Genomic DNA, 24,115 nt, shown 5'->3' with positions numbered 1-24,115 from the left:
CTTTTTGTCCTGGAGAGGGAGGGAATTGTCAGGATACTCACCCATGACCTCGAGCTAATCAAAGAGCCCTTCCTGGACATCCACAAGCTGGTGCAGAGCGGCCTGAAGGTAAGATTGATCCTGGCTTCATGGTGTTAACAGTGTTGGAGAAATTACAGAAGTAATATGATAACATGGATGTAAATTGAGCAAAGATGTAAACAGGAAAGAGAAAAGGAATGGAACTTGGCTGATAAAGTATAAAATATTGTTTGCTACATTGCTAGTAAGGAAATAATGTGGTAGAACCTTCACACAGTTCTTTACAACATAACTGTTTGCACCTATGTAAACGTGTGAGGAACATCTCCAGCCAAGACAAATCCATTGAAAGTGGTGCCTGCTCACTATTAGTATTTAATTATATAATTACACCAAACAAGCAGTCATTCATCAAATTTGATTGTGGCTAATCATTACGCTATTATCTGCTAATTAACTGTAGGTACAGCACACATTGTGCTCACTGCTAATTTTTTGCTAATTCTCACAAGATGGGTTAATGGCTTTCTTAATCTCTCCCATATTGTTCCTAAAAGGGTTCTAATATGACACATGGTGATAGTGACTAACTCAATACCCCACATGATGACTGGAATGACAAACTGTTTCTCAGGTTTAAATGGTAACCTAGTCTACTCTCTTTATTCACTTCAACAAAGACTTTTTTTATTGGATGCCTGTCATATCTTTTTGATTTCAGTTGTGTCATAGGTAGGCATAGTTTCAACTGTTTGTGTGTTGTGGTGTGGTGCCAATGTCTTGTGACATTGGAAAGATTGCAAGACTTAGACATAAATTGTTTGTATTATGACATATACTGTAACTCTAAGAATAATGTATGGATATCTCAGTTGCAAATATACTGTAATCTTAAAGGTAATGTCTTGTTTTTTTAATACATAATCCTTAACTGCTTCTCGTATATAGAATTTGAGAATTGTTCAGAAATAGTTTAGATTGCACAAGATGGAGTAGCTGGGATGCTTGTGGGGCACACTCCCAGACAGGAAGTTTATCTATCACGCATGCTTCCTGCTCCTCCACTGACAAGACTCTTTGCTTACAAGGAGTCAAACGGAGCACAGCAATGAATATGCAACTGCCCCCTGCGGAATGCTCTCACTACTCTGCTGTGCTCTCTTATCATCATTCAATCAAAAGTTGTTGTGGATATAGTGATCATTATGACAATTAGACGTCGTTCGAGCCCCCGCAGGCCCCAGGAGTCCTATTCTGTGATGTTGGCTGCCAGAACGGGCTCCCAGCCACATGGGGTGAACAGAACCAGGGGAGGGCTAAGGTGTTTACTGGCAGCATCAACAGGATGGAGGTGCCTTTATACAGACAGAGGAACCCAGCCCCCCAGGAGACAGGGCAGATAATGGGTTTATCGTCAGCTCCATGCACATGCTTTGATTGTAATGTTCTGTGTTTCCTTCTGCACTTCTATCCCCCTCCTTCCATGGATCCCCCCGCTGCCAATTAAGCTGAACTGCACAGAAACAATACTGTGCTGTGGTGGTGTGGGCTCCTAGCTGCGCTGTGGGTGTTCTTTTCCTGAAATTCAATCTCTGTACTCCAGTCCCCACCACCACCACCACCACCACCACACACACACACACACACACACACACACACATACACACACATACACATACACACACTACCCATGTCCTCATCACAGTGGTCTCTCCACAAGTGGCTCACATTCACACACCTCTAACATAATAGTGAATTGTGGACAAATTTCCCGATTGGATAGAGCCCTACCAAAGGATTTAGTTTAAATTTGGTGCATGCAGATTTTGACCATTCTTACTCCTGACTAAGTCCTGACCAGTATTGGGTTTTTGAGTCCAATACCAATACGGATACTTGAGACTGCAACAACAATTACATAGCATCTATTTGTATTTTTTATTAAAAAGTGTTTTTGAGAGGGTTATGAAGGAATTATGACAATTATGTAGTGAACATTCCTATTCTAATTGTTTGTTACTTTTCCATCACATATTCCAAACACATATTCATATTTGCATTTCTTGCTGTAACTTCTTGCGATATACACATCAGATCAAACAAAAGAGAAGAGATTGTGTTGCTTTAGCTTAGAGCACTCTAGTTAGTCAGTGTTTGTGTTTATAAAAAATACAATATGTTAAAGGATATATTATAGAATGTAACTTTGCAAAAATAATGTCTTTCCTCTGTAAATAGGCAATTAAGGTTATTTGAGTTACTCAAATGTTTAACAAATCTCTTGGGTTTGAGGACACAGTAACACCACATTCTATACGCCAGTGCCACACAAGCACAGGTGTGATTCAGGTGATGTACAACTCCATCTCCCTAGCTGAATGTGTTTTATTGGTAGCGGTGATTTGAGCATACAAGAGTTACATAAAGCTTAATAGAGAAGTAAATGACATTTTTTTTAATACAATTAAACATGACAACAACTACAATTAACCTTGAACATGTTTGTAGTTGCTCTCAAGGCAACCCAATTTTAGATGCGTCATTCAAGCCGATGATATTCTTTGATACACATGTAAATCCTGTGTGTCTATTAGTATTTGTAGACTTTGATGTTAAGTCTGAGCCTCTGCTCATACAATAACAGCATCTTGAACTGTACAAGCGCAGAAAAGACACTCGAGAATACTGTAGCGTGTGTGATAGTGACAGTGAGTTTTATAAATGAAGACATCTGTGAGCAGCAACCCAAAGCTTGACAGTCAAGTGACATGTATTAGCCTGTGTAACGGGGGTGAGGGGGGCCTGCAATAAAATATTTCACTGTTAAAACAAAAAAGTCACAGCATGTTATTCTTTCTGTCCCTGCTCCGCTGACAGCTGCTCTACATTCTCAGCGGCCATCAGAGGCTCTCATACAGACCAAAATAAGTGGCTTCATCTTTACTATTTACTCTGACTAGAAGCAAAGGCAGGCTCAAACTGATGCGCATCTCATAGTTATCCTCAAAACATCGATGCCTTCTAGTGAAAGATGAAATGTTAACAAATGTAGAAGGCAATTGTCTATTCTGCAAACTTAATGGTCCAGATGATGGATTATATCTTATTCTTGGTTGGTGGGAGGATTAATGGATCATGGGATCGCTGTGTGCTTGTCATTGGATTTATGACACACATTTATTAACAGGTGGAGGAGTTGCAGTGGAGATTAGATTCTCATTGCACAAGAGAAAAGAAGAGAATACTACACAGGAGGTGTGTGTGTGTGTGTGTGTGAGGGAGGTGTGAGCGTAGATGCTTCAGGTAGTCTTTAAGTGAAGGGCGTAGACATTGTTTTGCTCCAATCAACTCAACAATGTGGAATGTCTTTCAGTGGAGGAATGCCCACGAGCAAGTGAGAAAGGATCAAAAGATTTGAGTTAACAATGGATGACATCACTAGGACTCAAAGACAGCTGCCCCTGCAGAATTGGAAATAGCTTTGTGTGTGTCTCTGCTGCCGCCACTCAGACAGGACCAGTATTCCATGTAATGCACCGTGAGATGTGAGATAACTAGCGCCCCTCAACCCTGCACCTCACATTCCCAGCTTTTCTGTGGAATGACGCCAACATTTTGACAGTGCCAAAGCCGGAGCCCCAGAGAACAGAATTGGAGGGAAAGGAGGAATGCAGAGGCAGGTGTTTGTGAAAAATGAAGAGATAATTCCTCATGAGAGATTCAATCAGAACCCCCTGCCCGGCTGTGGAAGAATGATGGCAGAGGAAAAAAACACAAAGATGTTCAAGGGAAAAATGGAGGGAATGTGTCTTAAATTGATACAGCAGAGTTGTTTGTTTAGTTTGATAGAGGTTTAGTGATGGCAGGCATTATAATCAGTGACATAAACATCTGTAGTTAAGAAATTATGAAGGTGAATTATTAATATGAAAGTAAAGCTTTTGCAATGAAACAGAATCTTGCCGCTTACCCTTAAATCGCCCCATATCTTCATCCATATGTACTGTAGGTGAAAGAATCCTAAATTAATTAAATGACATAAATATACCACAGAGTTTAATAGTGTGCATATGGTGCTGTAGACCGTAAAACCCCTGAAAATTCACTTTGCAGCTGACAATATGTGAAACATGTACCTTCTGTAAATGAGCTTATTTGTACAGTGTATTGGTTTTTGAGCCGTGCCAAGAATATCTTACTTACTGCCATTCTGGCAGCAATTTAACCGTGATCGGTGCTCAGGAGCCACAGGTTGGCACGTTGTCTTCTTTTAATCAGGGTACCTCCTTGGATTGGCTCTGCAGTGAAAAATGCAGTGTTTGTTTCTTATGCGGTGCCACCTCTGCTGTTCACCTTCTCCTAAAAGGGGCTAGTCATTAGCAAAGTGGGCTAATATTTCAGTCTATTTAACCACTGCAACCCTAAATCCAACATATGGATCCAGCATTTCAAGGTGAGGTTGAGAATTTCTCTTCCCAAGATGAAACTTTTTGACGTTCTTTGGCAAAGTGCAGTCACCTCTGCTTCAACTAACATCCAGCTGTGTAGTGTGCTGCATGCATTCCCACATAACTCCTTTTTTATTTGACTTCAATGATCTGACATTTAGTAGTACTCATAAATTTTTTGTGGAGGAACTCTGCCTATTGGGGTGGAGATTTATTTGTCAACTTTCACAACATTTCACTTCATATTCAGATTGATGGAACCCCTGTGGCTTATCATGTGGGTCTCTGTTGTTGCTCAGTGGTACTTCAAGTACATTCCTTTTCAAATAGTCATCCCTTTTGCATTCGTATGTGGCCTGTGTCACTGCTGTGTTGGACTGGGCCGGGTCTAACGCAGTCCAAACAGAACTACAAGATCCATTCCACCAATTTATGATGTGTGTTCCTTGGCCTCTGTCATAGACTACACCTATCCAGTGCCTGCCACATATGTCCAAACCAAGATATATTTTTCTCTCAATTCCTCTTTTTACTGTTTTGAGAGGGAATACCTTAAGGCTGAGACAGCTGTGTTAATTGTGGATATAATACTTGTTTGTTTGCCGTGAGTAAGATAACTTCTCTGCAGGACGCTTACTTTTGCTTTTTTTATTTCCTCATTGAAAGAAAAAAGAATTAAGCTGTTTTGGAGGGATACAGTCTTGGAGGGATACAGTCACACAGGGACCACTTTATAAACGTTCTTCACACCTAAGCCTAGCATTCTGTTCATTCTTTTGTCAAGAAGAAATAGTGAGGGAGAGCACAACATAAAAAAAGGGCTGACCTGGCTTGCCTTGCCTGGGGATGAAATGCTGTAGCTGATTATTACAGCTAACTATGATGGGAGGACCACCAGGGTAGTGACAACTGATGTAGCTGCCTCCGGGGTGAGACAAAGGTTTACATATTACTCAAGCAATTTGGATGTTTTCTAAACATGTTGCCAAGACAGTGGGAGTTGGCAGCTCTCTGCCCCCCACCCCCCACCGGCCCACAAGCCCTGAATTGCATGGATTTTGTGTAAACCAGGAAAGAGCTTGCGGACGGAGAGCAAAAAGCACGGACTGAAGAACTCTGCACTTTTGTGCTCTCTATGAACTGTGAGTGAGCTAATAAATTCTTTCAGCCACTCAGCATAGCATTCATGGATATCCCCCAAAGATTACACACACAAATCACTGCACAATGGAGGCCACCGGGAGGGCCTGGGCGTCACAGGGGCCCCCGACCCTGTGGACAAGCGCACACAACCAGGCTGCAGAGAAGACTGGGCGAGGGCGGGGGGTTGTAGAGGAGGTGCACCTCTACCCAGAGTCAAATGCTTTATAATGGTTGGTAATGGTATATTCAAGGAGGTTGGTGAAGGTGTGTGAAAGTGAAACAGACGAGGGGAGAAAAAGACAGAATGGAAGAATAGCAGGGGTGTGAAAGGGAATGTGATGGATAAATAAAAAAGGGGATTAGAGAGGTTGAAGAATTAAAGGAGGTGGGGTGAGATTGGTGTGTAGGAGTTGCATGTAGTGGTCTTGGTGATGATGAAGATGACTGAGGGGGGTGATTCCAACCCCACACAGCCAAGCAGAAGCCAAAGAGGGACATAATTAACTCCTGGATCTTTTGTGTTTCTCATCTGACTGCAGGGTAGAGATGAAAGGGGACTGCTAAGCCTGGCATTCCACCCCAATTACAAGAAGAATGGCAAGCTCTATGTCTCCTACACCACCAACCAAGAGCGCTGGGCCATCGGACCACACGACCACATTCTCCGTGTGGTTGAGTACACCGTTTCAAGGTAATAGGAGAAGTGTGTGCCAAATCTACCTTTAAATATGGGTCGTTCACTGCCTGTAAGGAAACCAAAACCTCAGCTGCCTCATGGTCTACACAACATTAAACTGACTTATCTATTAAGTACTGAGGATTCATATACCCTGGACATGCATTTCTTCATGCAAAGCCCACTTTAATCATCAAGATTTCAAGGCATCCTTACTGAAAAATACAACACAGTTTACAATGTGGTTAGTCGTAATTTGTAGTGATGTACAGCGGTTGGTGAAAATTCCCACAATCTGCTTTTAATACATGCTCACATTTGACTCTTTATTGCTTACTAATTCAAATGGTGCACTTTGTAAAACCTTTTCAGATGGAAAAAGATAACTAAGTATAAGGATAGTACAAAATTTAAACCTATTGGATGCTGTGAAAAAAATCCTGTTCACAAAACCCTGGAGCAATTGATTATAATATTGCCTATTCCAATCCAACAACACTGATGTGACACATTTTTGCCAGAGACCATGGTAACCACAGTAAATACAAGGGCTTCAGGGGCACACAGTGTAATTTTTCTAAAGCTGCAATGAAAAAAATGAAGGATTTTTGTGTTATGGGGATTTAGAACCAAGGTCAAATGTCCCACCTAACTAGCTTTCAGTGTGCGCTGTTTTGCTGAATATGTGATGGGCGTTCATTTGCAATGCTTTTCATCACACACCTGTGATTAAGAGTGTTGCAAGTGATCTTCTCTCACGAACGTGTTTAAGTGTTGCATTTTAATTTGCATAATCACAGTTGTATGTTTGACTTAATGATCTAATCTTAATTATAGTCTTGGCATGCAGTCATAGTGACTGCAGCATATAGTCCTTAATTTGAGGGTTCAATAGAGAAATGACAGTATTTGATGGTAGTTTAAGAGAGTAATTTTTTCATTGTTGGCAAGCTGTGTTTTAAAAAGTGTTGGACTAGCCAAAATAACACATCATGAAATATTTGTTGCTGATACTGTGAACCCAAATCCTCAGTTTGCATCAGAAATTATGCAACATTTTAAAGCCTGTGTTACATCTCCACCCACCGTCTTTGCCTTAATGAGACAATGAATTCGATTTAGACTAAATGTCTCCAGACAACAAACTATTTAAACCCATTTAGTGTTTGATTATGTTTGGTATGGCATGTCATGTCAGTGTTTTTTATCCATGCCTTTGCTCACCAACACAATTATTTTTAAAGTATTTAGAGACAATCAATGTTCTTGTTTATAAAGTCATGCCTAACTCAGCATATTTCAAAACATTACATCACTGTTCTTTCACCACAGTCAAGAGCCAACTGCATGTCATCCAAAAAGCCACTTACCAAGACCCTTATACTTTTTAACATTTTTATTAATGTATGGAAGCCTGTCGGTATTGATATGTTGGACACACTCCTGATAAATATTAGTTACTTTGTACTGTAGCAACCATCAGTTCGCAGCCAATGACAATGACATGTTGTGTTTTTCCTCAGGAAAAACCCGAACCAGGTGGACACCCGGACTGTCCGGGTGCTGATGGAAGTAGCTGAGCTGCACAGGAAGCACCTAGGTGGTCAGCTTATGTTCAGCCCTGATGGTCTGTTGCACATCATCCTGGGAGATGGCATGATCACCCTGGATGATATGGAGGAGATGGATGGACTCAGGTGAGATCCGACGTCTAAGAATTGTGGTTTAAATGATCAATTGCTGCTATTTGCCTCAAGATTGAATCAATTCCTAGCTCCTACCATCGTGAAGGTGTATTTTGTTTGTGTGTTTGAATGCAGTGATTTCACAGGGTCTGTCCTGAGAGTGGATGTGGACACGGACTGCTGCACATCACCTTATTCCATACCACGGAACAACCCATACTTCAACAGCACTAACCAGCCACCTGAAATCTTTGCCCATGGATTACATGACCCAGGCAGGTAAGTGAAACGTTTGCATGAGAAACTTCAGCAATGTCACACTGAAGAACAGCTATATAAGAGAGACCCACTCTATGACTAATTCAAACTTTTACAGTATTTTGTTCATTCAAAACATTAGATTTCATAACAATTATCCTAATATGCTGTTGTGTTACTGCTGTTTTGAGAAAAACACTCAGATTGTTTTCATGCCAGCTTGCCACCTTGTAGCTGGTTGGTGTCAAGACATTACTTCTGTTTCTCCTGTATTCATCCTTGGTATTCTTGACTGTAGATGTGCAGTAGATCGACTTCAGACCGACAATGGGAGTCTCCTGATCCTCTGTACAGACGCCAGTGGCAAAAACACATCAGCAGGAAGAATACTGGAGATTTCTAAGGGGAAAGATTACGGTAAGTTATAATTTTCGTGAGATCTTCCAAGAATGTTCATACTATTTATATTTACTTTTTTAAGTTTGGAAGGATTATTTTTATGATTATTTTGCAATGTTAATATACATATCTTATGATAAAAATAACTAAGTGTAACCTTTGCCTGGGTTTTGTTTGATGATGTACATCTGGAGTAAGAAATGAAAGTACATGAACTTTTTGGATAACCCTTCACATTTGTTCTGCTGAAAATGACATCTGTTTTTACGAATGTCTTTCATTTTGTAAGAACATGGTGTTTTGGCAACAAGTTCAGAAAACACACCGGGTTTAGTGCAGAGACATTGAAGGTTAAATGTAAAAATGATGTGATCTAGAAAGATTCCTCCCCTGTGGAGTGTAGATTTGCCAAGGGAATGTGAGATTGTGTCCACAAGTAAGATTTAAAGCTGTCAACAACAATAACTGTCTAGATGATTGTTTAGTATTGTTGAAAACACAGCTGAGAGGGTCTTAGTTCTTGTCACATTGAGAAAATAATCAATAACAGCAGCTGCTTGACAATGCTTAGCCTTCTTCTTTTCACAGAAAAGCAAATTACCCCTATTTGTTCCAAATTACATTGGGCCAGTTATCTTTTTTCAATGAATGTAGCTTTGGCAACTCTAATTAATCATTCAACCTCGATCTCTCACTCTAATTCAAAGGGCTGGTTCTTGTCACAAACGACCTCTCACCTGGCTAAATGCCTGATTTAGCCAGTTTACCCAAAGTGATTGCAGCTGGGAGTAAACCAAGTCTTGGATCATAATTTTTTAAAGGCAGCAAACCTCCATTCATATTTCCTTTTGCCAAAATAACATGTCATATTGCCTCAACATCACACTATTACACACACTAAAATATTAATACATTGTCTTCCATTTTTTAAGTATTCAAGTCTAAGTTGGCTGCCAAGGAAGAAGTCAAATATATTGTTGTCCAATTTAAATCAAGATTCACTCTTTGCTCTTTTTACTTATTGATATCAGTTCCCCTAATAGGTACCACACAGTATATCTAATAGACAAAATTAAGTAAAAATGGTTACTCTTTTTAGTTCCACAAATAAAACTGCACTTATTATTATAGGCATAAATTATAATAATTCCTTTAGTAAAGTAACCACTGAAGGATACAGATGAACAATTATTGTGATTAATGCGTTATATCTCAGAGAGATGGAATAGATTGCCTCTTTGATTAAACTTTAACTACTGGTGATGTATGCAGGCAGTGCCTAAATCAGACCTTTGCCTTCTTGTCCCTCTCTAGAAAATGAGCCTTCTGTTTATGACCTGCAGTCTAGTGGAGGAGCACCACCTGTGGGGGGATTCATCTACAGGGGCTGCCAGTCTAGAAGACTTTATGGCAGTTATGTGTTTGGAGATAAAAATGGGTAAGTCTAAAAAAGGGCTGAGTATTGAAACAGTACTGATGAATTGATAAACTTGCCACATGTTGAAATCTTGATCGACTCCATGCATACTTGATGATGGATAGCTTTATTTTAAAGATATTGTAGTGGCTTTATTGCCATTAAAGCACACTTGATTTATGCGTAGTCAGAAACATCTTCAGTCTTATACAGATCAACATGACTCTTCCCTCTCTCACACTGAAAATCTGTCCATTGCGTTGACATGTGCCAAAGTAAACACAAAGTTCCATCCACGTGGGGAAAAACAAGTTTTAAGTTACTGTCACCACTACAGCGCGGCCCATTCAGTGTAAATGGAGATTAGACATCCTGCTCTGTGCTGTTCACACTTTTCTTTGGTTTGTAATTTATCCTACTTTGCTGATGTCAAACATTGACGCTTGAGTAAACAAAGGAAGTAAATAGCAGGGGGAAGTACACTATCAGGAGTTGGCACTGTGTTTAAAACAATGTGTGGTTAATTCTGTGCCTCATTACAATTTCAGGGCATATTGTTGTGGCTAAGTGAAGGCTCCAGGCATGATGTTTGTTTTGAAACTAAAAGCTGAGGTCTTAAATAACACCATGTGAGACATGGTGTGGAAAAGGATGATAGGTCAATGAACCATGGTACAAGAAGTTGTCCCTGTTCCAAATCTCAGCTGTAATTTGCCTAATACACTGCAAATGCAATGCATTGTATTTCTCACTTGTTACACAGTGATTTATTAATCTAAGAGATGTGCACTGTATCATCTAACAGTCTACATGAGATAAACTGACAAAGTAATGGCTGTCGTAATTGACCTACTCTGTGTGTTTTGTTTGTCTCAGTAACCTGCGGATCCTCCAGAAGTCTACATTGTCAACATCAGCAAGTGGTGAACAGTGGCTGGAGAAAGCGCTGTGTCTGGGCTCAGCTGGCTCCTGTGGTTCTATGCCTGTGGGACACATCTTGGGTTTTGGAGAGGATGAACTAGGTTAGTAGGGCTGTGATATGAAACCTACACTGTTGTGCAGATTCTCTATCTCTTCTCAGATTTTTCTTCTAGCTCTCTCTCTTTTTTCTCTCTTCCATTGTTCTTCCTCCCTATATCTGAGTAACAGCTATTTTAACTTAAATTCTGAAATTGCTTTGGGGTTTCACAACATAAACCCTTCAAGGCTTGTTGACTTCAAATGATGGAAGTCGAAACTATGGAAAAATCGTGGCTTAGTGTCGTGTTCTTGTATATGTATCAATGGTACATCTATTAACATCATGGCGTGGAATGTTCCAGATGGTTATTTAAAAGATGTTTGGATTGCTTTGCACTAACACATGGTGATGCATGAAAACCCGACTGAAAATCTGAGGAAACTACAACACAGCCAACAAGGAGAACTTAAAGGGAAACTCAGACCCCTCTCTATGGCATATTCCCAACAGGATATTAAACAGTGCATTCTTCCTTCTGGATTAATTGTCATTTCCATAGAATAGCAATGATTCTCCAAAGACCCACTTATGAGCTGTGTAATGGGCCACCTACAACGCAATGTTTTGCATGGGTGGAGAGATGTGTTACTGTTTACCTGGGGGTAGCAGCATGAAGATAAGGTAGGGTGAGCTGAGGTGAGCAAACTAATATGATACAGAACGTTTTTACCAGTTGGACCCTCACTAGACATTCACAGAATTATTAGCTGTCAGCTCTGGTGTTTCTGATTTAAAATGAAGACGTGATGTGCATCACACAGCCATCAGAAGTGTTTGATCACAGTTCTTTCCAGGTCTCAGAGTTATTATTTGACAAGGTATTTAAAGATTCCTGCATTTGATCGTGATTTACAAGTGGTGCAAGAATTATGGAGGGGGTGGGCTTAGGTCCCAAAGTATGGGCCCCACAGACACATGTTTACAATTTGTCCCCTTATGGAATTTTCTTGCGGGCTTGTTCCTCATTAAATTATCTGCCTGGTTCCCAGTCATGAGTATCCAATTGTCCCATTAAACTCTTTCCTAAAGTCCTTTGGCAAGTGCAGCAATGCAGAAGCTTTAGCTATACTCATTCTCCTCATCTCCTTGCCTGCTGTCCTCTTGTGTCCGCTTGTCTCCTCTTGTCTCCTTTTGTCATTTTGGCAGAAAAGAGAATTATTGGTATATACGCTGCCTTTTAAAAGTATGTAATTCAAATAACGCTGATGGCCCATTTCATGTGACTGTTCCTCTTTTGCAGGTGAAGTCTACATACTGGCAAGCAGTAAAAGCATGGCACAGTCACACAGTGGGAAACTCTACAAGCTGGTAGACCCCAAAAGGTACAATCATGAAGCACATTTTCATTTTCTCATGTGGTGGTTAGTTTTTAATTTGGAAAGGAGCTTTCAGTGAACCTTTATTTCAACCATCATGTTTGTAGACTGTGGTGGTATACAGTTGGGTTTCGGTTCAGTAAGTAAGTGATCCATTAGTACTTGTGCATGCCATGTAGAGTTGCATGACTCTGGAAAACTAGCCCACCATCCCTAGTTCCATGCTGGCTTTGTTTTATGATGGACTAAGATGATCCCACATGCAGTGTGTATACTACAAGATCCACCCATTAATCACATTTCACAGCAGTGACGTCTTTTCTTGCTAATTTTCCTCCTCAAGTCGTCACTACTTATACATGACCCCCTCCACACACACTTAACATATCACTATGACCAGAACTTTTGTGCCCTTCAACAAGTTGTCATATGACCAGCTGCCTTGGCCAAAACAAATGCCGAGCAGTAAGTCGAGAGTAAGCACAGCATTTTAAAATGTTAAGTATCGCTAACAGCAACACAGACTAGCTGGCCATGCTCACCTTAATAACTACGCTGCTCAGAGCACTTGACAGCAGGGTATATTCTGCTGAGAGTAAGAAAAACACAAAGGCACCTGTTGTCAAGCACATAGAACTCTATATATATATGTTTTTCTTACTCTCAGCAGAATATATTGTGTGTATATATACACATACACACACACACACACACACACACACACACACACACACACACACACACACACACACACACACACACATAACTTAGTGCACATTTTATTTGTCATGATGTGGACAGAGCTCAGCAACACTGCAGCACACACATCAGCTTTGATTTGGGTGGTTCAGTCCAGTCTATTTCCGTGAGGTCTAATGCTTAATTAATCTCAAGTTGATGTTAAACAACTGGAATGTGTGGGGAACATGCGCATGAGCGCAACTTTATAATTCAAATGTGTGTGCGTGTGGCTTAGTATCATAAAGCTTACCATATGCATCACAGTATTAGAAATTACTTCAATAGTAATGGATCTATAAACTGTTTGTGCAAAGCCAAATACATGTGAAAAACATTTGTCACTCAAGTTGAGAAATTTTGCAGACAGGTCATGAATTCAGGATCAGGGATGTGTAAGCATTTGCATCTGATATATTACCCTGGTGGTAAGGAAATCACTGCAAACATAAGCAGAGTTTGTAATTCAAACCAATTGCATATTAAGTTTCAAGCTCAACTTTACCGTTGTTCTTATCAGTACTTTTGCAGGAAGTTGAGAGAGTGGGATCCTGCAGGGTTAGGCCCGTCTGCTGAGATCAGTAAGTGGGTCGTGTAATGAATGCACAAGAAAAGTCCCAAACGAATAATATTTCTTTAGGCAAGGTCTGATTTGATTCAGAGAGGCAGATAAAGGAAGAGAAGCAGGCTCAGAGAGAGAGAATCTGCATGCCTCAGAATCACAATAGAAACATATCCGCAGCTGATTATCCCTGGGTGACGACAGTGCCGCCCAGGCATTAGCACAATTAATTACACCACAGATGTTTCATAGGGGCCCTGGTGGCTCTCTCTGTTTTCTGCCAAAGCCACTGGATGCATTTCTCAAAGAACAATTGTTTCCACCATCAAGTGGACTTGTTTAGTCTGTGCGGACCCTGTGGTGTTGGAGTCTCGACTCCTAATACACTCTGGCTTTGTTATTATGATCTTGTTACAGGGAGGATGGAGAGGGGGTGACAGAGGGAAGTAAATAGGGTAGCTAACGTGTCCGACCTCAGCACGTTATCAAGTCTGGTGGTCCTCCCCTTTTTTCTTTTCCATACTGCGAGGCAATCTGGACCCTAAAACCCTCACATAAAGGGGTTTGTTTTAGAGTATGGTGGTTTTTGCGGTCCAGTATAGCATCTAGCACTGTGTTTTGATCAACTGTGTGTTTGGGAACATAGAGGGGGAAAGGGGAACTGTTAGGGAGAGTGGTAAAGGCTTACAGGGAAACATCAGCCATAAAATCCCTCAGCAGTGTTTGTGTAAACATGTCCTGGCCAGATGACTTCATTTCTAGGTATTTGTTTGTCAGTTGGAGTGCCCCTCCAATAATAAATAGGCCACCATGCATTTTGAAACATGCTGAATTTGTGTGGTGTGAGGGTGTATTCGTATGTGAGTGAGATAAAGAGAGAAAGAGAGAGCGAGCAAGGCAGGGCTTGTTTGTGGTATAGCATTCGGAAAGACATTTTTCCAATCATAGAGTCTCTATATGGTGACCGTGAGATACAGTTGAAATCTCTGAATCAAAATTAAGTGAACCTTTTGAGCTTAAATTCTCATCACCAAATGTCATTCCCAAAAGTTAGGAATGGGCATCCATGCACACATTTTATCTAAGGCAACAGAAGGCATGTTTGTTTGCATAGCACCTTCAACAACAAGGTAATTCAAACTACTTTACATAAGGCTTAAAAGCCCTTAAGACAAGATATAAAATAAACACAAGAAAAATAGGGTTTAACAAGAGTAAAATATGTAAATAATATCAATGTCGGATGTAAAGAATGTCAGATTAAGACAAATATAATATTAAGGTTTTATATCATTGTTGCTTATCCAACAATCTTACTTCCTATATTGGCCTTTAACACATACAGTAATTCAGGAGCTTCAGTTTGATTGTGGTTTACTCTGCACATGTACTGTAGGCAGGTATTCAAGGGCAAGTTTGGCAACTTTTCAGTCTCACTGAGTCTGCCTTTGATAACGTAATCATTTATACAATGAGAGCATTATATTTATGCCAGGAGCAAATAATGCTACGAAGATATTATCACACAGCACAAGACAGGGACTTGTTTCAGCCCTTCTGTGTATATACAATACGCTATGTCAGTCATATAGTAAAGTTACATGTTTATCATATAATAATTCAAAAGGCGCATGTACTCCATCCATGCAGGACAGAATCAGCCTTGCTCTTACAGTTGGTCGTTGGCAACACCTAATTGTAACATATAGAGCCAGGCCTCCTGCTAATTTCTGGTGTAAAATGCAATTTGCCTTTATGTTTGTTACAGCCCCTCTCCACACAGATGAAGGGTAAACATTATGAAGGACTTTTCACACGTTGAGGTTTTGTCAGTTGCAGCTGGACTGATTGAATTACAGTGAGCAGAGAAATTAAAAAGACAGAGTGAACTTCAAATAGGGTCCTGGGACCTCCTTTATGAACTGCCTTAGCCATGGAAGTCACAAATCACTTGATATACAGGGGAAGGAGACTGCGGGTGCTCATTTGTGGATATATTTATCTGTATGTGTGCCTCTCTGTGTTTTGTGTGTACAGATATAAACTGTGTGGGTGGTGGGTACACGCGAACATGCACATCTGTGAGCCTGTGTGAGCATGAGGTACGCTAGCTCCCAGCACGCTGTAGAAAAAAAGCCTTTTCTTTATTTTCCTATCCCTCCTAAATCTTCCTACATCTCTGCTGTGGTCCTCCCCTTGACAAAGCTGATTGCCAGTCTCACTGAATAGCCCTGGCTCCTACAATACACAGTAAATTTCTTGCACAATTAAAATAAGGAATGAAGCTACAAAAGAAGCCCCCAAACAATGGAGTCGGATGACAAAACAGCAAAAGAGACCACACTGGGCCGTTTGATTAAGCCATTGTTAGGGCGCACAATGTACACCACTCCACAGCCCTTTTCTCACATATACCTCATGTCAATCAAACAGGCCCTGCGAGCCATCAAGCTAAACACACACACACACACACACACACACACACACACACACACACACACACACACACACACTAACAAACATAATAATCAAACAGATCAGGAACAAATCTAAGGCAGAGCATGCACACTGCTCTGATGGCGCAGACCTGAATGGATGTCAGTGTTAAGATATGTTAATGTTCAGCTTCCCCTGATTTATGGACAGAAAGGAGGGCAGTTTTTTAGCACAAAATAAATGCACAAAACATCTAGCCTGTAGCAGCAGCTACTATGCCTTGCTCACTTCACAATCTCTTTTCATTTTAATTATGACTTTATGACATATCTGTGTTTTTGCAACCTTCTGATTTTCGTCGTCATCATCATCTCTTTCTCTGCCCATGTAACTACTTCATGTGTGAGCACTGTCGCCCTTCTCCCACTCCCTCGCTCTCACACATACACCACCCCTCCCAAAGTTGATAAATTCCCACAGTGGCTGTTGACCCAGCTGCCTTTGTCAAGTGGCGCTACCAGCAGGTGCTGTTTTCACAGCCACCCTGGCAGTCGTACAGACTGTTTAGTAGCGCTGCTGACCCCTGCCTGCTATTAACAGTGTTCGCTACAGACCCCCCAATCCTCCGGGGACTCTTACTCTTTCTCTCTCTCCCTCTCTTTCTGTTTGCTTCCCTTCTTCGCTCTTTTTTAAACTACATGCAGCCTGCAACAACAAAAGCCAGCATCGATGGAGTCTGCAGTTGGGTGCTGATGGGAGCATGGGAATCAACCCCCCTACCCCTTCTCCATCCTCCAAATTTAAAGCAACTTTAACGCACACACACAGTCACAGTATTGTCGCTGCACACTGCTATCAGTCACTGTGTCTGTCAGAACATTTGCGACACATTTTTCAAACTAGAAAGTTAAACTCAAAATAAATAAATAAAATTATCATCACTCAGCATTATAGCTACTATCATTTATCCAACTAACGTCAGATTTTCGCATAAAGCTGAAATACATATCTTACCACACAGTCAATCCTTTATAGTAAGTAAAACAAATATAATATGTATCTAAGTAGTGAAGGTCAGAACAGGTGAGACTTCTCAAATCTGATCAGTTTTCCCCACAGCAGAATACTGAGAGCTTCTAAGACTGGATGCACAGTTAGCTCAACTAGATGTATGTAATGCAGTACATTGAAAACATTGCTGATTTCAGATTTAATGTGCAAAATATTTACTCTGGTAGTGTGTCCTAAACTCCATCTAGTTTTGTTTTCTACTGCTGATTAACCATTTGCTCTCCAACCATGATTGAGGCCTGTTCCCCCATGGACTACACATTATACAGTCACACACACTGACCTCACTACTCTCTCATACCAGTATCAGTTCGTAGGAGTCCTGTTACCATGCTTGTGTGTAAAAGTGTGTGAGTGAATGTCCAGCAAATTGTGCTAATTAGTTTTTGTTACCCCTAGTACAGTTTTCACATCTATATTACACATCTATGTTTCTCCCACTCTCTCTTTCACAAATGCACACACAGACAAATGTGTGTGTGGGCCAGTGAGCAACAGGCGCCAACAGACGCTTCACATTTGCACTCGCTGTATTATTTCCAGATTTGTAGAGCGTGATATGAAATAATTCTGATTCAGCCCATTTGCTGATGTGCGTGTCTGGATGTTTGTCTTAATATGGAATGATCACAATATGTGTCTTTGGTGTTCAGACTTAACACATATGGTGTGGAGATGTTTGTGTTTGTGTGTGTCTGCATTTTCCAATTCATGTTTATATCTGCGGGAGCCCTGTGTTAACCCATTGAGTAGTTTTGATCTTCGAGTAGGGAGAATTTAAGAAAAACATCAGTCAAAACAATAAAAGCGCCACACTTGACATATAACTATATAACTTGTCATTAGATGGTACATTGACTATTGAATTGCTATAAATTGACGATGCCCAGAAAAGCTGCCAATACATTAATGATGAAAAATCATCATAGATATATACATACATTTTTATTAACCATCTACAGTGAATTCTGAAATCATCAACACAACACATGATTGCGGATTTGTTAATGCTTCTTTTTGTATTTAAAAATAGCTTTACAGTGCTAGTACGGTACATCAAAATGAAGTGTTAGATATTTACAAAGAACATGCTTCATATAGTACTGCCACAAATCATTGTTGCTGTGTACCTGAGTCAATATTACTTTTGCCCAGTCCCTGCTTTTTGTTAGTGTCAGGAGAATATTAAGTAAGTTATGAATGGATTTTGCACAAAACTTTGTGGAAACTGTGATCTGGCAAATAAGAACTGATGTGTGTTGATGGGTGTGACTGCTCGCTGAAAGGCTCAAACGTCTAAACAGACTCATTTAACGTAGTGTGCCTAAAAGCAGACACGAGAAGAAGGAAACCATCCATTACTAGCCCAATCAAACAACCTGTGCACACAGGAAGAGTCATGTCTGTTTTGGACATAACAACCCTGCCAATATCTCCACTTGGCACTGCAGCTGAGCACAGAACAAATACAGAGCTGATTAGCAGTGCAGTATAACTGGCCAAAATTCTGAAAAGTTGGTAGAATTTAAACAACATGTCTCTGGCTGTTTCACTGAGTTCTTGCACAAGTCTCACAGTATAACTACACACCTTTACACCGCACTTTGCTTGCGTTTAATAAGTCAATGGGACCCTTTTTACATAAAAATAATTATTTCCAGTACATCCATACGTTATTATTGGATATATCTGTTGCCTTACTTAAGATCCCCCCCAAAAGGAGACTGAGTTGAATGTCCATGGGTTCTTTAATGATTCGAAATTGTAAGTGGCGTGAATCAAAATCCAAATTGTGTCATTCTGTCATTAATATGTGATGTAAGCTGAACATTTAACCTAATTTAAAATAATGAGGGAATGACTTAAACCTGCGACCACATAATTGTTTTTGTCTTTGCTCCCTATTAGACGACCAGAATGATAACAAAATTATTTGGGGTCCCAATTACTGGAGTTGTGAATTATTGAATTAACTGACAAGTTTAAATATTTTTAGGATTCTGTTGCTATGATATCTCCACAATTCTGTATGTGACCGCCAATATGTTAACACGTTGATGAAGCTGTCATATAGTGTCCTAAAACCAATATTTTTAAATTATGTTCCCTAAATAGCTTCAATTGTGAGATTGCTATTGTGTCATTCTAGGTAGTTTAATGACCTCATAATTGTGTGGCTTTATAGAAAGACATTAAGCGAAAATATTAAATGAATGCCTAGCCCTACACTCTGTAATTAAGTTGCATGCCCATGTGATGCTTGTGTCCATCACATATTGACTTTCCCTCCTTCTAACAACTGTTGCAGGCCTCATGCCCCTAAGGAGTGCCAGCGTCAGGTAGAGCCTCCAGAGCTGCTGATGACAGCTTGTTCCAGACACTGTAAGAACGGTCACTGCACTCCTACTGGCAAGTGCTGCTGCAGCCCCGGTTGGGAGGGACCCTTCTGCCGAGTTGGTGAGTGCCTTTTAGTAGATTTGCATCTGTTGCTTTCTGAGTAGAGCATCATCTGGACAGACATCTATGTGTTGCTTCTTCCCCGATGTAAATGAGGTTTAGAAATACATACGCACAGTACACTTGCCTAAATATGTTTTATGAATCATCAAAAATCTTTTCCTACCCGACTTTTGACCATTCCCTTTTCTTCCCTTGTCTCTTTGTGCCCAAAGCCAAATGTGAACCAGCCTGCCGCAACGGAGGCGTGTGTATGGAGCCCAACAAGTGCCTGTGTAAGAGCGGCTACTCTGGGGCCCAGTGTGAGAAGAGTGAGCGGGGTATGCCCAATGACCAGGAGAAAGATGGCATACTGGACCACATCATTGACATGACTTCGTACCTCCTAGACCTGACCAGCTATATCGTATAGTTGTGCGCAGAGGGGGGCTGCTCCTCGATGTCATCCTCACGTTGACACAAATCTACCTACCACCACCAGCAGACTCTAATGAGGTGTCCTTAATATGGCCTCTTAATGTCCCTCACAACCAGACAGACACGTACACACACACACACACACACACAAATACACACAGGATCCCAATCAGACTGCTTTTCATCCTCATCACCGAACTCTTCCTCTTTTGCCTATAAGCTACTTGCTCTTGAGCACCAGGCCTGGCATCCAAGCCGTGTTCACTTTTCAGAGAGACCTGCAGACAGCAGCGACATGATTGACAAGCATGGCCAAGGTATGGAAGTTCCACTAAGACATTTCCTCTGTCGTTCAGAAAATGCTCGCACACAGATGACTCCACAGGAACAGGAACTCCACAGGAACAGACCATTTTAACTCAAGACTGTGGATCTTTTCAGGGGCTATCTGTCGCCTTATGTAAGCCCCCCCCCCCCCCCCCCCAAAAAAAAAAAGACAACACAAAATGGAGTTTGAGGCTTTTCAGCGGAGACAGTTGATTGTTCAGGGTTTCTTTAAGGATTTTAAATTGTGGCGTGACTCAAGATCCAGCTTGTGCTCATGGTCCATTCAAAACCCAAAAAGTCTACCCAGTCTATATACGCAGACTTTGAAGGAATACTCTGCACCTCTTCCTCAGTTTTAAAAAGCTGAGAGGTCAGTAAGAGTCTTGGGTCACATAGAGTCTGCAGTGCTTTGTGCTATACTATCCTAAAGGCACTAATACAAGAGAGACAAAACATGGTGTCTCACTTATGATGTTGTATTTAGTTTGTGGGCACATTGTCATTTAAAGCTATATCAGTATACATTATGTATACTTTGTTTTGCAATACTCACTTGCTATCAATGTACAGAATGGATCTACAACAGAGGACTGTTACCTACACAGAAATAGGAACAACCGAGTGAGAACATTTTGTCAAAGCCAGTTTCACACAATCTGAACGGAGTTATTGGCTCCCATGCACTGTATTCATATTTTTTGTTTCATTCACTTTATTATTCAAAATGAATTTGTCATTAAGCGCATTGAAAGTAGTTTCACATTCACACATACACATCATACTATCACAGTTATGGCTCAACAAACTTCTTTCATTGTGTCACACACTGAAACTGAACCTGAACTCAAAACTATAAAGGGAAGAGATACGCGGTTATGTATATTTCCAATAGAGCTTACCTAAGTACTACTTAGCATTGCAAAAAAAACTATAGCATTACTATTGTTATCATAGAGGAGGGTTTATTTTTTTAAGCGTAATAATATATGGGAGAGAATGGTGTTTATAGAAAGCAGTTTTACACTAAGCTTGTCAGTTCATGTCATTTCATGTTATTGTACTTATACATATGCAGCTTTTTCCTATGTTACGAAAGACACATGAGGCGTGTGCAAGTAATGCATGTCTGTGCCTGCATAGAGTAATTTGGGTCCATCTAATTCTTTTCCCTGACATGTGGTTTCATTACTACTGTCAGAAATGTTCACAGTCTTATCTGTGGAGAGCAGATTTAAGATTAACCCAAGGATAATTAATGGAGATAAGTTTGAACGTTACACTTTAATGAGCATCTGACTCCTACACGTAGTCAAAAAAAATAGTTAAACACAGACTGGGATTGTCTGGAGCCACATTAGTGTGTGTCTTTTCAAATGCCAAACTGAAGTTCATACAGATGCAGAACACATACATGCATTCCCATATTCTCTTAAACTAATAACTTATCTTATTAAGAACTTCACATTTGATATTCTTCCATTTAAATTCCATAAGATGAGTTGTGAAGGTAAACAGTTGCAGTTTTGCTGTCTTCCCAACATTTACTTTGAAAAAAAGTTTCCAAGTATCATGGTTAATTGAAGTTCAGTGTCTGTGTTTGTTCTTCATCTCCCGCCTGGCTTGTGTTTGCTGAAATAAATCAACTATACCTGGTCAAAATGGAATTCATGCTGTAAAATGGAAAAAAAAATGTTAGCACTTAATGTGAAAGTTGCATTGTAGCTGCTGAGACGGCGTGGTGTGAATAGAATAACCATTTTCATTATTTAAGTAGTTACACAAATAAAATGATTATTTAAGTTCTCTATGTTGTTTTTACCATTGTACTGTATGTGACATTTTTTATTCCTGTATTGTAAATAAAACTAGGGATAACTTTGTTTCTCTACAGAAATATCAATATGTCTATTAAAATTTATAGCATGTCTGAAATATTTGTCCTGTCTTTGATATTCAGTAATGTATGGTAAACCTTTTATATTTCCTAATTTTATAATATGTTATTTAGAACTGCTCTAATTATTGAAAATGTAGAGCTTTGCTCGGAAAAAAGCAATTAAATATGTATTCATTATTCATGTATCATTGCAAACTACTATCTAATACTACTATCTACTAATAGACTCTCCAGGTTACACTAACAGTCATTGTAATTGGTAGTGTACCATTTCCACAATGATTAATACAAAACTTCATAGCTGCAAATTATTAACAAAACAAAACCACTTTTACATAATTATGCTTATTAATTATGGGGCTACAGCCAAGAGACGTTTAGTTTAAAGACTCAAGCACTATTCTGGATCTGTCCAAAGTCCAAAAATAAATTAATAAAAATCTTCCTACAGAGTCTTCTAAAAGTCACTAATTAACATGTTATACCTTGTTTGTTTTCATCAATTTTGTCAGATCTTGTCATCGCTGTCAGTGATGTCACAGTCAGTGCTCCCAGACGAGAAATATTTCAGCACGTAAAAATGATTTGTACGGAAGCCCTAAGCGGCCGTCGATTCAAATTTTTTTTTCTTACTCCGTTTTCCTGCAATAACGGGATAATTTTCTCGCTTAGGGATTCCATAGATTTGTACGAATTATACACACACACACACACATATTATACAAACACACACACACACACATATATAAACAGAAAAAGTACAGAAACAGAAAAACTTGCAATCTAAGATAAACCCATAAACCAAAATGGGTTGCCTACGATTTTAGTACAGACATAATCTGTCATTATGCAAAGGAAATTTTTTACAACATTTATAATTAATGTATAAGAACCCTGCCATGGTCCCATACTGGGAAGTGTTTCATTTCTGATAAGTCAGCTACAACATTTCCACTGATGATTTGTCCTTCATCCAGGTAAATAGAGTAAAGAGAAGGATGTGAAATAAGGGCCAATGTGGCTAGAGACCCAGGGTTTTCCCTTTACTCCTGCTTGAATGGAAACGCTGCCTGCAGAGTTGACAGTGAGGGTCGAGATGGCTGCTGTCGTTATGCGGCATCACAGCATCGCTCAAACTTCTGCCTGAATATTCCTAATTTGAAGTGGAAATTCTCCACTTGGTTTTTCGGAAGTACGTCGTTCATGCGTGGAGGCACACATGCAAGAGCCGCCACTGATGGCAATATTAATTTCCTTCTCAAAATACCAATGAGGCTTTGTGCTGTATAATGATAGTGAGTGGAGACCACCCACCTCACTCTGGTCGCAGTCACACATACACACAAGTGCACACACTGCCATATTTAGTGTAATGCAATACTAAGTTGTCTGTGCACTGCTCAGATCCAATCAAAATTGCATAAAGTGGAACTGTCCAATAGTGTTGCAAGGTCCATCGTATATTTGAGTTTATACACTATCTGTGGCATGAATCATTACTTTTCATTTGGAACAGTTTTCTTTTTCCTTCCCAAAGGGCCCTTGTCTGGCTATCCTTCCCAAACAGTGTAACCCAGTACTTTGAATAAACATGAGGAGCCTGTATACCAAATATTTGTAGGACTGAGATGGCTGGAAGTGCATGCTATAATATTGTATACATGAGTGAGTGAGTCAGCACAAGCATTACTTATAGGGTAACAGGAGGAGGCAGGGGAAAAAATGGACAAAACAATAGCCATGTGATTAAAAAGACACACGTCATACTTTTTGTCCTTATCCAGACGAATGTGAACAATTTATTATGCTGTATTTACTTATGTCTC

General features: G+C 40.1%; 1 protein-coding gene across 3 annotated transcripts in view; it reads left to right on the top strand.

The window, feature by feature from the left end:
• Positions 1 to 22,324, top strand: part of LOC123970064 (hedgehog interacting protein) — a 35,733-nt gene extending 13,409 nt beyond the window's left edge. For 2 of the 3 annotated variants that reach the window (XM_046047930.1, XM_046047932.1), the window contains exons 5-13: positions 6,152 to 6,303; positions 7,812 to 7,985; positions 8,109 to 8,252; positions 8,530 to 8,648; positions 9,945 to 10,068; positions 10,924 to 11,069; positions 12,309 to 12,390; positions 19,500 to 19,648; positions 19,864 to 22,324. In XM_046047930.1, the coding sequence (XP_045903886.1) occupies positions 6,152 to 6,303; positions 7,812 to 7,985; positions 8,109 to 8,252; positions 8,530 to 8,648; positions 9,945 to 10,068; positions 10,924 to 11,069; positions 12,309 to 12,390; positions 19,500 to 19,648; positions 19,864 to 20,060 (1,287 nt within the window). In that variant the 3' untranslated portion in view covers positions 20,061 to 22,324. Of the gene's footprint in view, positions 1 to 32; positions 109 to 6,151; positions 6,304 to 7,811; positions 7,986 to 8,108; positions 8,253 to 8,529; positions 8,649 to 9,944; positions 10,069 to 10,923; positions 11,070 to 12,308; positions 12,391 to 19,499; positions 19,649 to 19,863 lie in introns of all 3 variants that reach the window. The other variant, XM_046047931.1, reaches the window with a different exon arrangement.
• Positions 22,325 to 24,115: the final 1,791 nt, after the last annotated feature.

This window comes from Micropterus dolomieu, linkage group LG04, assembly GCF_021292245.1.
Source record: "Micropterus dolomieu isolate WLL.071019.BEF.003 ecotype Adirondacks linkage group LG04, ASM2129224v1, whole genome shotgun sequence".
In the NCBI taxonomy this organism is placed as follows: Eukaryota; Metazoa; Chordata; class Actinopteri; order Centrarchiformes; family Centrarchidae; genus Micropterus; species Micropterus dolomieu.
Note: the sequence above shows the minus strand (reverse complement) of the source record. Positions and strands in the feature narration are given on the sequence as shown.